Consider the following 14089-nt stretch of genomic DNA (forward strand, 5'->3'; position numbering starts at 1 on the left):
GGACTCTGGCTTTCTTAGGATGAACAAGTTAGGCATACAGAGTCCCCAAATAAAGCATAATTAGATTTATCTGTGAAAAACAGATTTTGTGAGATAAAATTCTTCTTAAATTTTAACTTTGGCCCTAAAATGACAGAACTCAGATACCAAAGTTAGATGATACACCAAGATGTGTATTTTCAAGGTAAATGTCCAAGAACCAATTAGACAACTGACCTACAATTAAGACATAAAAGAGTTGATAGCATGGAGCAGGGGTTGGCAGTGTTTTCTGGAAAGAGCCAGATGGCTATGCAAATATTTCAGGTTTGTGGGCTAGATGGGCTCGGTTGCAACTATTCAACTCTGTTGCAACACAAAAGCAGCCAAAGCCAGTATTTAAATGAGTGAGTATGGCTGTGTTCCAATAAAACTTTATTTAAAAGTAAATGACAGGCTGGATTTGGCCCACAAGCTGTAGCTTGTCCACTGCTGGCATTGAGGAAGAGAGGGTTTATCAACAGGCTCTTTTGGTGAAAATTCTCCCAAGCACCATGAGACTCTCATCCTGAGCCTGGGAGGTGGGGAGGAGGCTTCAAGAGGACCATGTGGCATGCTTGATGCATCCTCTTGGCTATATGGGGCATGTTGTTCTCAAGACTGGACGTTAGATGCACTCTGAACCAATGGTAGAACAAACATCCGTAAGTGCTTCTCACGTACCTGCCTAAGCTGGTCTGAGTTCAAAAGGAACACCTGGGAAGGTGAGAGGACTCCAACAGAGACTATTCTCTGTAGAGTAGAACAAAACTTGGAACAGTATGGGAAGTGGCCCCAGAGAAATTATTGTGACTTGACCTTCTCATCTGTAAATTGAGACTGTGTTTGAACAGAGGATTATTTTATGCCAAGAGTGAGCCAATAAGTTATGAAGCTGAAATTTCATGCAGGAGCAAAGGAAAAACCTCCTCCAGTGAAAAAAATTGAATGGGACTGTTAAGGCAAAAACAAACAGCATTTCTTGTTGGTTTTACAAATATTTTATAACAGAAAACTTCAAAAGCACAGTCCAAAGAGAAGAGCAGAGTCTGATGACCTCTCATGTCCTCATAACATAGCAGTTGTTAACTCTGGTTCAATCTTGTTGCAGCTATAATGTCCATCTACTCTCTTTTATCCATCTCCGTATCCCATACACAGAATTACTTAGAAACATATCCAATGTCTGTATTTCCTTTATATTGGAAGTAAGATCCAGAGGTTTGATTAGATTCAGGTTCATTTAATTAGTGAGACTGTCTCAGGGTTCTAGTGTGCACTCCTATAGCGCTTCCAGGACAGTAATGTCTGGGCCTCTCTCAGCAACGTTAATATTGATCAGCATTTAGGACAGTTTGACTCATCTATTATAGTTCTTTATCAGCTTTCTAAAAAAAATCAGTTTTAGTAACCACTGACGATTTCCCAGATCCATAATTCTATTAGGGAAAATGACATTTTGATGACCTATCATTGGTTGTGCATTGGTTATATGTATACTTGCTAGAACAATGGGATCCCCTGGATTGGGGACTCATTAATCTTTTCACAAGAGTCCTTTTTATTCCTTAGCTTTGGAATTTTGCTGTATTTTTGTTTGTTTGGAAGCCTATGAGCTTCTTAGCTATAGAAACAAAATTCACTTCTGCTCAATTGTCACCTACTTCATGAAAAGGAAGCCTGCTTCTCCAACCTACTTTGGTAAGATCTGCATACTTCTATGGCTATGACCTTCAGAGAACTGGTTGGTCCTCTGCTCTGAAAGATCCTTCAGTGCCAAGTACAGAGTACCTTTCCAGTCTTCCTGGTAAGATTAAATGTTATTGTTGAGAGGTTTTCACCTTTTTTGTGAAATAGTTTTGCAGATATTATAATGTCTTGGTACCATAACCATTGTCTTTTGGTTATGTGAAAATTTTCACATTTAAGAAGAAAGTAGACAATCTTCCTCAATCCATGCCTTGGTTGGTTAATTGAGGGAATGGTGGGTTTCTGTGCAGCTGAATGATTACATTCACTGCTTCTCATTCCTTCCATGTTGTTGTTGTTTAGTCACTAAGTCGTGTCCTACTCTTCTGCGACCCCATGGAATGTAGCATGCCAGGTTCCTCTGTCCATGGGATTTCCCAGGCAAGAATATTAGAGTGGGTTGCCATTTCTTTCTCCAGGGGATCTTCCTGACCCAGGGACTGAATGCATGTCTCTTGTGTCCCTTGCTTGGCAGGCAGATTCTTTACCACTGAGCCACCTGGGAAGCCCAGTTCCATCCGGCTCCTTCTTATTCTGCCCTCAGTGGTGTTGTCCAAGCCAAGGAAGATAGGAGATAGTTTTCACATCTCTCATTCCTTGCTTTCTCATCACAATCGATGTGGGACTTACAACATGCTTACAAGGAAATATAAATACTGTATTCACAGGGCCAAAAAAATAGAGGCTGTATCTATAAATTTGCCAATTTAAAGTATGGTGGGAGAAGGAGAGGGTAGGACAAATTGAGAAAGTAGCAATGACATATATACACTATCATGTGTAAAACAGTAAACCAGCGGGGAACTGCTGTGTAACACACAGAGTCCAGTTTGGTGCTCTGTGATCACCTAGGTGGGTAAAATGGGTGGGGAGTGGGGAAGAGCGAGACTAAAAAGGGAAGGGATAATTATGGCTGATTCACAGAAGAGACCACCACAACACTGAAAAGCAATTATCCTCCAAAAAAAAAAAAAAAAGTATACTTCTTGGGTCTCAAAAATTAAGTGGCATTTTGTCCATATTCCTGGAGGGAGAAGGCCAAACTCTTAAATAATCTCAATGTCATAAGCAAGTGGTCCTCCAATGGAAAATCCCAGGTAAAAAGATATTTTTTCTATGCTTCTGCCACTTCTGAGTTGACCCAGAAAAGCAGGTGTGATGGGTATTGTGATTTTTTCCTTGATTCCATATTCTATGTATAAACAATTATTTTCAGCTCGTCCCTTTAACCGAAGCAAAAGCTCTTGGACTTTTTTCTCCTTCCATACATCTCCACTCTGCCACAAGGAATTAATATCAGCTGTCTTTTCAAAACATTGATCAATTTTTCCTTTGTGAACAAGTCTGTTCATATTGTTACCTTTCCCAAGAAAGAAATAAGCAATTGGTTGCTTTATACGATACATATGCTTATATTGTCCCCGAAAAGAATTTTCCAGTGACCGAGCATACTTTTCCATTAGTCTAGAATCTTGATCTAGTTGTTGGTTTTCTGGCCAGAATAAGAGGGAAGCTAGGAAATAAGGTTCTGGATACCGACATGACATTCCTGCTTGTTGTAAGACTTCTCGAAGCTGTTCTTTCAGTTTTTTAATTGGCTTCACTATTTTGGAGGTTGGTTTAATACAGTAGAGAATGATGTTGGCCAGGATGAAATTTTGCTTTTCCTTTGGCGGGATTCTGACAGCGCATTGTTCAAAGAGAAAAGTATATTTGTTCATTATATCTTCCATGGTGTGTATGGCATCTTCTTGAGATTTGATAAGATATTCCAAGAGTCCAGAAAACTTGTCCGCTTTTAAAACTTCCAGTCTTCTCCGATACAGCTCTACCTGAAGTGGCAAACTAAGCTTTGGGCCAAAATCTGTGTTCTGTAATTCCTCTGAGGGGCCAAATATATCTGCATACTTCTTAAAATACCCAGCCACCTTTCTCCGTGTTTTGGCCTCTTCATTTTGCTTAATATTGTTCCTAGGTTTTAGAAGGACAAAGTATTCATCAAAAAAATCAAAGGACTTTTTCAAAGAAAATTTCAAATTGGTTAGGTAAGAAATAAAGTTCTTGAGGACTAATTTAAATTCATTGTTTGGGTCTCCAGGAATGTCTTTACTTCCTGATATAAAGTTGATCATATCTCTTTTAGACAGTTCATTTTTATTGTCAAAAAAAGGAATGAACTGGAGAATGTGGATTGTGTAGAGCCCAACTTCTATCTCCCCTTGATAGCCAGCTATATTGTAAGTATCATACCGCCTTTTTGACTTCTGGTAAAACCTTTCCTTAACTTCATACTCTCTATCCTCACTTTGCTGTTGAGATTCCTTGAATGCATTTGAGGCATGTACTGCTAAATCCAAAAGCTCAGATAGCTCTTCAACAGAAATGCTCCTGTTTCTTTCATTATCTTCTATCCACCATCTTATTTTACTTTTGAAGACTTGACCCAGTGTATCTGAGATATAAGAATTGTCAGGTTCTATCTTTTTTGCTTGCTTTGCCCATTGTAGAGCACTGTGAAAGTCCTTCTCTTTAATGTAGAAATGTCTTGCCAAGGCTTGGCAAATGAATGCATTTGGGTTGAACCGACGAATGCCTTCAAGTAATACAGTTTTAACTGCCACATTCCCTTCATCTCTATGTAATGCTTCAATGAACGGGGAAAACCAAGTTCCTAATTCACCTTCATTTTCATTGCGCTGTCTTGTGAGCAGCAATGTTTGCACATCTTCTAAAAATTTGCTTCTTCCTATTCCAGTATCATAGAACAAATTTTCTGTTAGCATATCCAGCATAATTTGACTCTTATCCAAGTCATAGCTTATCTTCAACTCTTCCAATGAACGAATGGCAATCAAACGGTGAATAATGCGTACTCCACAGTAGTTACCACATTCTACCACCTCTGTTTTTATTAGAATTGTAGAGTAGGTGCCCATTTTGTCTTCAAATTTTTCTGTTCCCCAGAAAGCTTTCTTGTTTGTGATTCCTAGGAACTTTTCACACTGTGATAATGAAATGGTGGTATCTGGCACGTATGAGTTAAGAAGGGCCAGAAAGGAAAAAAGCTTTGCTTCCTTGGTGGAAATATTTTGTTCTTTCAGGATATTCCTGACCACATCTTCTATGTACTTTTTATTAAAGTTGGTTTTCATAATCATGAAGGAATAAAAATCTTGAAAGTTTTTATGCTGGTCTTCAATTTCTTTCAATTTAAGCTCAAAAGCTCTCTGTTCCTTGGGAGACAGTTGTTGTATTAGGGCAATACTGTCTGAGATCTTTGCACTTTTTTCAGGATTCTGTGATCTCCTGCAATTTAGGATGATCACTAGAGGTGTCTCATATCGAATAAACCTATTAGCTACAGCTGTGTGAATAGAAGCCTGCAGGAGATAGACATTATCCTGTTCTTCAAAGTCATCGACAAGCAGCAATATAGGTAAGTATTCCTGATTATTTGTTGTCCCGTAGGTTATTAAATTAGTCACTTGTTCTCCAATTTCAGAAAAATCCACTGTCTTGTTTTTCAGTACAGCACATCTGAATTTCTTCCTTAGTTCCCAGAGAATGTGCATGGCCAACGTAGTCCCACCACAGCCCGGATGATGATACAGATGAATAATTTTGACACACGTCGACTTAGAAGAATCTGCCCCTCTTTGAATCATTTCTTCAAGTTTTTCATATTTATCCCTTTTCACAAAAGGGGAAGAATAGTTTTCAGAAGAAAAGTAGAAATTCCACCATGTTACTTTGCCACCTCGATAAAAATCTTCCTCTTTCAATGCTTTGAATTCAAGTAATTTTTTTTTGTCCTTCTCTAAGATTGTATCTTCACATTCATTTTCACAGAGAATTTCCAGAGCAGTCATGATATCTTCTTCTTTTTTCAGAAGGACAGTAGATGAACCAACAGATGGTAAAAATCTCTTGGAAGATTGAGTCACAGATTTTAGCTTAAGAATAGTTCCATTTATCTCTTCAAGACTTAAAGAAGAAATACATTGGTTTGATAATTCATCTTGCTGTGTTGTTAATCTTGCTTCAAGTAGATCTTTCCATCCCTGACATATGCGTGAATTTACACAAATACACAATATATTTTCCATTCCTTTGAGATCTTGGTAGAAAGCACAGAAGGTCTCAATGAGGGGGTCTCTTGGGTCATCAACGGAGGAGAGTAATAGAAATACCACCAAAAACTTCCCTCTTGGCATTATGTCTTCTTGGGTAAGAAATGATATCAGTTTCCTGACTTCAGACGCTTTTTCTCTTTGCCAGGAACTTGCATCTAAGGGTTTATACTTTTCACTGTCAAGATCTAACCGGCCATTGCAGAAAATCCAGCTGAGTTGTTGATAAAGATTCAGACTAGCAATCTTCTCATTTGTGGTTTTCCCCTCCACATACAAACTTGGGAAGTGAAGATTTGCTACTCGGGTTTCTTTATATGCTTTGGCCACACCCTTGCTCACAGATTCAGGATCAAACTCCAACACAGCAAACCATTTAATTTCCTTTAGGAAATCTAAGTGTTTGGTTTGTGTAGGATGGCATTTGTTTATTACAAGAATGTACCAGTCGTAGTATGAATTATCTAACAAATCCTTATTTCCAGTCAACAATTTAACAAGCTTTGGCCCCTCGCTCTCTTTTTTAGTTATTTTTACTCTGCATTTCTCTTCTGCCTCTTTCCTAGATTCCGCCAGTTTTTTCAAATCTAATTTAAATGCTTTGAAATCTGCATTACTTTTCATGATGTCCTTAGAACTGGCCCCATCTCGCACAAAGACTGAGAATTTTGGACTTTGTTTCCATATTGTGTTGCTGTAATTTTGCATTTTAATCTGGAAATAATCAACTTCACATTCAGAATATTTTGGAACAACATCCACTTCAATAACAAATCTGTCAGATAGAGAACTATTTGGCAGTAAAACTTCTACAAATCTTGGCTCTCGAATGCAGTTCTTTGCTTTTTGGACCTGATGGTCTTCAAAATATTGGTGGATCATCAGATTGAAGTGGTCAATGAGAGCTTCCTTGGTGATGGTGGTAAATTCCACGCCAACAATTGTTCCATGAGGTTTGTCCTTGACTCCAAAATGAATGGTGCCGTTGGTACGTGAGTTCATACAAGCAGAAGCAAATCGGAAAACCTCATTGCTAAATTTCATTTTAGCATCCTCTTCTGTGGCTGTTTCTGTGTTTGTGAAGGCTTTGAATTCATGTATTGGATCAATGAGATTGAGTGGTCCTGTTTCAGGCTGCAGTTTAAAATTCAATTTGTAACGATATGGATCACTGAATTCATCAAAAGGGTATGACACGCATGTCGGCTCTGTGGATGGCTGCTTTTTCTTTGTGTCATCTATTTCATCTTCCATGAACTCATTTTTCAGTGACTTAGAACCTTTAGTAACTGTACTCACTGTAGAGTCATTAACCTTATCTGATTTCTTTTTATTCTTTTGTTTTGAAGTCTCTCCATCTTTCTCATGTGTTTTAGGAACACTTTTACTGCCTTTTCCACTCTTACATGTCTGGAAAGGATCTCCAGAGGATGTCTCCAGCAACTCTTTGAAGAGATGCTCTATTTGGATAGCTGGTCCAAATGTTATGCCCATAGCAACAAGGTGATCTTTAGTTAAGTACTTCAAATTTCTACCATTCACATCTTGTGCAGTCAAAATTGCTCTGTGTTTTTGTTCAATTTTATGACTTTCTAACCACTGATTTACATCCTCTTTTGTCCAGTCATCTGTATTTTCTGGTAAGTTAAGTTGTGCTGCCATTCTGATACCTGTGTATAGAAAAAGAAAAATTATTTTGTATTTTTATAAAGAAATTTAAAAAATAATCAGTTAATTTTTCAATTGACAATATGTGTGTGTCCTAGAAAATTGAAAATGGCACAAAAGGATATACACACCCTCTAATGACCCTCTTGAGAGGAAATTACCATTATCAGTTTCTTCTATATCCTTCCAGAGAAATACTACCAAATATAAATGAGTGAGCACTTTTTCCCATTCAATGGCAACATACCATGCACAATTCCCTTTGCCTTGCCTTATTCATTAACTGCATCTTGGGGATGCTTCTAGTAGAGAGAGAGAGAGAGAGAGAGAGAGAGAGAGAAGTTTCTTCCTCCTTAATGGTTGTTTTCTATAATGTGTGTTAGCTCTATTGTTTAAATATTCAATTCTGCTATAGAAAATAAGAGAAACAAAAAAGGGTATATGAAACTAAAGAGAGATGGACATGTAAAATGAGAAGTATTTACGAAGCAAGGTATGGAAGCAAGTCATTTGTGAAACATGTTATAATAGACATAGATTAAGTAAATAGCACATGTGAGTGTTAAACATAGTTAGGAAGAGACTGAAGGGCCAAATAGATATTAAATATTCATGAGGCACTCTTGAAGCACTTTATATGTTTTAAAATTTTAATTGGGTCACCTACTGTTGACACCCATTCTGATCTCTAGTGTCCTGTAATTAAGAAACATAAACAAAATCCTGAGTAGCTTATGAGGCTAGTTGATTAGTTAGAGCTGCAGTCAGGCATACATGCCCCTCTGCATCTCTCTGATTGGAGCAAGTGGACTTCACTGACACAAGGTATCTTGTATTTGCTGATTTCCCTTGGAAAGACCTTTTAATTGATTCAATGAAGATGTGCCTCAAATACCTTAGATTGATCTGTGAGCCATTCAATTTCATGACTTCTGGGATAGCTTGCTGGGTAGTGAATTTAGAGGCTACTATTACATTCATGTAAATTTTCACATAATATTTGGTAATAGCTGATTCCTGGGCAGTAACAAATGGCATTACTATTTGGTATACAAATGGCAAGCTACTATTTGGAAAATCATTGGCAATCTGGGTTATGGATATATAGCAATGGTTAGGGATAAAAAACAATAGACAAAAATAGTTTTAAGTACAACCCCAAATGGCTAAAAAATGTGAGCTTTAAGTACAGCTTAAATAGCTTTCAGTACAATCCAAAAATTGCTCCAAAAATGTGAGCCATTCCTATAAAATCACTATGGGAGAATCAAATCAACAAAGAAGAAAAGCCTCGGGGATATGGAAAATAGACTATATAGGTACACTTCCATGAAATAATTAATACACAGGAATACTGCCTACAAGAGGCAGATAAAAACTCAGGTTAGGATTTACTTCCCCTTCCAGACATAAAGCTGCCAGACCAATGGCCCAAGGTTAAAGCTATTATTCTCTGGTTAGTAATTCCTGTATTCATATTAAGTGAATAAAAGATATAGCTTATCTTTTGCTATATCAACACAAAAACTGGCAAAGATATGCACAATTGATGGAAATTCTTAAAATACTATGACAATCAGAAACCACAGAGATGTAATGCCTTCTAAAAAAGTTTAATTAGGTGAAATTTCTTTCAGTAATTTGGCCTGTAGATACTAAGTAGCTCAAATTTAAAATAAGCTGGGGAAAGAGAGAAAGAAAAGAGGTGGGAAATTATTTTAAGTGTACTAACTTTTAAAGTAAGCCCTTTTGTGGGACTATATCAAACTCAAAAACTATGCATCAAAGGACACAATGAATAGAATGAAAAGGTGACTTATGGAATGGGAGAAAATATTTGTAAAGCATAGATCTGATGAGGGGTTAATCTAGAATATGTTAAAAAAAAATCTCCTACAACTCAACAACAACAAAACGAATAACCCAATTAAAAGTGAGCAAAGGACTTCAACATTTCTCCAAAGACCAAAGATGTACCAGTGACCAACAAGCACATGAAAAGATGTTCACCATCACTGATCATTAGAGACATACAAACCTAAAACACAATGCTGTGTCATTGCACATCTGCTGTGATGCTGCTGCTGCTAGTCGCTTCAGTCGTGTCCGACTCTGTGCGACCCTATGATGATGACTACTATTAAAAACGTCCAGAAAAATAACAAGAGTGAGGACGACGTGGAGAAATTAAAGGAAACTCTGTGCACTACTGGTGGGAATATGAAAAGAGGCAACCTATACAACCTAGCTTAAGAGAATGGTGAAAAGGAAGTTCTCTAAACAGAAAGAAAATAATAAGAGAAGGAACCTTGGTACATTAGGATGGAAAAAGGAACACAGTAAGCAAAAAAAACTGGTAAATATAATAGACGACTTCTCTTTGGTTTTTAAAACTTATGTTTGATTTTTAAACCACTGTCTGATATGGTTCTAAATGTATTTAGTGAAAATATTTAAGATCATTATACATGACAGGTAAGGGGATTTCTGTGCTTCTATGCTTTCTATGACAGGTAAGGGATATCTTCTATGAAGATTTCTATGCTTCACTCAAACTGGTAAAAAAAAAAAAAACCCCACTATTGAACTATCACAAGTTATGTATACATAATGTAACATCTATAGAAACCAATAAAAAGTTATACCAAGGTTCCTTCACACATGCAAATTTGACAACTGAAATGAAATGGAACAATTCCTCAAAAAACAAACTTCTGTAGTCCATTTAATATGAAACAGATTATTTTAATGGTCCCATAACTTAAAAGAAAACTGGATTTTTAATTTTAAAGATCTCCCTACAAAGAAAAATTTCCAGGTCTAGACAGATTCACTGAAGAATTCTACCAAACATTTAAAGAATTAACACTGATTTTATATAATCTCTTCTAGAACACAGTAAAAGAGGGAATTCTTCTCAATTCATTTTATGAAGCTGGTATTACCCTACTAGCCAAGCCTCTGCAAACCCAGCCTTGAGGTGAGCTTCAATGAACCAAGACTCCTGCCTCACCCTAGTAACAAGACAGTTACCGGAGACCCCAGGCTCAAAGTAGTCTCCTGCAGAGTCAGGTTCCTGCCTTACTCCAGGACTGGGCCTGCTTCTATGAACCTAGGCTCTCTGTTTGCCCAGGTGCTGGGCTGGGCTCCATGGACACAGACTCCAGACTGGTTCCTTTGGAGTCAAGCTCCTCGCCTGCCCCCAGATTCCAGACTGGCTCCTGAGGACTCAGGCACATGGCCAGCCCCAGTGTCAGGCTGCACCTCATGGACCCAACCTTCAGGCCAGTATCAGCAGCCCCAGGCTATAGGCCAAATTCTGTTTTATCAGTCCACCACCAGGACTTCAGGGGCCAGGGTTACCCCATGGACCCAAATACTAGCCCACCCTTATAAACCCAAGCACTAGTCCAGCCCAGTCACTGACCCAGGCACCAGGCCTGCCCACTTGAGGACTCCAGCATCAAGCTCATCTTCAGAATCTACCAGACAATTCACCTACAATCTCTGGACAAGGTGACTGGAGAAGGCCTTTTCCTGCCTAAGCCCAATTTGTGAAGACTGGAAGAGGTGCCTGCTTCTTTAAATGTGTAGACAACAATGAAAGGCCACAAGAATTATGAATAATCAATGAAACATGACACCATCAAAGGAAACTAATAAAGCTCCAATAAATGACCCTAAAGAAATGAAAGTCAATGAACTACCTGATAAATACTTTCGAATAATCTTCATACAAAATTCTGTGAACTACAATAAAACACAGACAAACAAAATTAGTAAAACAATGAATGGACAAAATGAGAGGTTCAACAAAGAAACAGGAACCATTAAAAACAAACAGAAATCCTAGCATTGTGGAACACAATGATTAAATTGAAGAATTCAATAAAAAGCTTCAATAGCAGACTCATCCAAGCAAAACAATCAGTGAACTTCTGAAGACAATACATTTGAAATTCTCCATTCAGAGGAGAAAAAAATAAAAGAGAAAAAAGAATGAAAAAGAGTGAAAAAAGGGCCTACGTGCATTATTGGATACCATCAAATGTAACAATCCATTCATTGTTGGAATCCAAAGAGAAGAGAGGAAGAAAAAGGCAGAAGGTTTATTTAAAGAAATCATGGCTGATATGACCCAGCAATCCCTCTGCTGGGCATACACACCGAGGAAACCAGAATTGAAAGAGGCACGTGTACCCCAATGTTCATTGCAGCACTGTTTACAATTAGCTAGAACATGGAAGCAACCTAGATGTCCACTGGCAGACGAATGAATAAGAAACTTGTGGTATATGTACACAATGAAATATTACTCAACTATAGAAAAGAACGCATTTGAGTCAGTTCTAATGAGGTGGATGAAACTGGAGCCTATTATACAGAGTGAAGTAAGTCAGAAAGAAAAACACTAATATACTATATTAATGCATATATATGGAATTTAGAAAGATGGTAATGACAACCCTACATGCAAGACAGCAAAAGAGACACAGATGTAAAGAACAGACTTCTGGACTCTGTGGGAGAAGGCGAGGGTGGGACGATTTGAGAGAATAGCATTGAAACATGTATGTTACCATATGTGAAATAGATGACCAGTCCAGGTTCAATGCATGAAACAGGGCACTCAAAGCTGGTGCTCTGGGACAACCCAGAGGGATGGGGTGGGAGGGAGGTGGGAAGGGGGGTTTGAGAAGGGGGACACATGTGCTCCCATGGCTGATTCATGTCAGTGTATGGCAAAACCACCACAATATTGTAAAGTAATTAGCCTCCAATTAAAATTTTAAAAAAATAGTCATGTCCATGAACTTCCCAGTTGTTGGGCGGGGGCGGGGTGGGGGGTAGAGATTTGGACATTGAAGTTCCTGAAGCTCATAGATTTCCCCAAGAGTTTTGATACAAAAAGATCTTCTCTAAAACACATAATAAGACTAAAATCAAAGACAAAGAATTTTAAATGCAGCAAGAGAAAAAAAATCCCACATACATGGGAACCCGCATAAGACTATCAGTGGATTTCTCAGCAGAAATCTTACAGGCCAGTAGAGAGTGGGATGACATATTCAAAGTGCCAAAAGACAAGCGTTAACCATGAATACTTAAGAAACTTTCAAGTTGTCCTTCAGAAATGAAGGAGAAATAAGGACTTTCCCAGACCAAAACAAAAACTGTAGAGTTATTCACCACTAAACCTATCTTACAAGAAATGCTAAAGAGAGGTCTTTGAGTTGTAACAAAAATATGCTGACAAATGAAAAGAATATGAAAGTATGACACTTACTGTAATGGTGAAAATATAGTCAAATCCAGAACACTCTAATACTGTAATGGTGGTAGATAAATCACTTTTAACTCTGATATAAAAGTAAAAGACAAAAGTACTAAAAATAACTGTAAGATAATGTGTTAGTAGATATGATATGAATAAAAGATGTAAACTGTGACATTAATAACACAAAATGTGGAGGGAGAAGTTAAGTTAAAGTGTAGAGTTTTTGTATGTGGGTGAAGTTAAGTTGTTATAAACTTAAAAGAGACTGTTATAGCTATAGGATGAATAATGTAAAGCTTCATGATTACTACGAGTAAAAAACCTGTAGTAGATATACAAAGGGCTTCCCAGGTGGTGCTAGTGGTAAAGAACCTGTCTGCCAATGCAGGAGACTTAAGAGACCTGGGTTTGATCCCTGGGTCAGGAAGATCCCCTGGCGGGGGGCATGGCAACCCACTCCAGTATTCTTGCCTGGAGAATCCCGTGGACAGGGGAAGCTGGCGGGCTGCAGTGCGTAGGCCTGCAGAGTTGGACATGACTGAAGCAACTTAGGACACAAGCATGCACAGATATACAAAACATAAAGAGAAAGGAGTCAAAGCATACCTCTACAAAAAGTCATCAAATCACAAAGGAGGACAGCAAGAGAGGAAGGAAGAAACAAAGGAATTACAAAACAGCCAGAAAACAGCAAACAAAAGGCAACAGCAAATCCTGTGTGCATGTGCACTCAGTCACTCAGTCGTGTCTGACTCTTCGCAACCCCATGGACTGTAGACCACTAGGCTCCTCTGTCCATGAAATAGTCCAGGCAAGAATATTGGAGTGGGTTACCATTTCCTGCTCCAGGAGATCTTCCTGACCCTGGGATCAAATCCATGTCTCTTGCATCTCCTGAAGAGAGAGATTCTTTACCTCTTTACCTATCAATAATTACTTTAAATAGAAAAGAATTAAATTATCCAATCAAAAGATATAGTGTGTCTGAATGGATTGAAAACAGATCCAACAGTGATATGCTGTCTTTTCAAGAGACTCATTTTAGACTTAAGGACATACATGCACTGAAAATAAAGGGATGGAAAGATATATTCCATGCAAATAGCAACGAGAAGAAGGCAGGAGTGGTAGTAATTAGACAAGATAGACTTTAAGTCAAAACGGCCAAAAGAGACAAAGAAGGTTACTATATAATGATAAAGTGGTCAATTCATCAAGATGATAATATATAATATACCAAAATTTA

The 14089-nt window shown here is 38.0% G+C and overlaps 1 protein-coding gene across 4 annotated transcripts in view; it reads right to left on the reverse strand.

Annotated features, from left to right (window-relative positions):
• Positions 1–397: 397 nt before the first annotated feature.
• LOC122673798 (sterile alpha motif domain-containing protein 9-like) overlaps positions 398–14089 on the reverse strand; it is a 35778-nt gene continuing 22086 nt past the window's right edge. For 3 of the 4 annotated variants that reach the window (XM_043871659.1, XM_043871662.1, XM_043871661.1), the window contains one exon: positions 398–7567. In XM_043871659.1, the coding sequence (XP_043727594.1) occupies positions 2814–7567 (4754 nt within the window). In that variant the 3' untranslated portion in view covers positions 398–2813. Of the gene's footprint in view, positions 7568–9603; positions 9625–14089 lie in introns of those variants that run through there. The other variant, XM_043871660.1, reaches the window with a different exon arrangement.

This window comes from Cervus elaphus, chromosome 18, assembly GCF_910594005.1.
Source record: "Cervus elaphus chromosome 18, mCerEla1.1, whole genome shotgun sequence".
In the NCBI taxonomy this organism is placed as follows: Eukaryota; Metazoa; Chordata; class Mammalia; order Artiodactyla; family Cervidae; genus Cervus; species Cervus elaphus.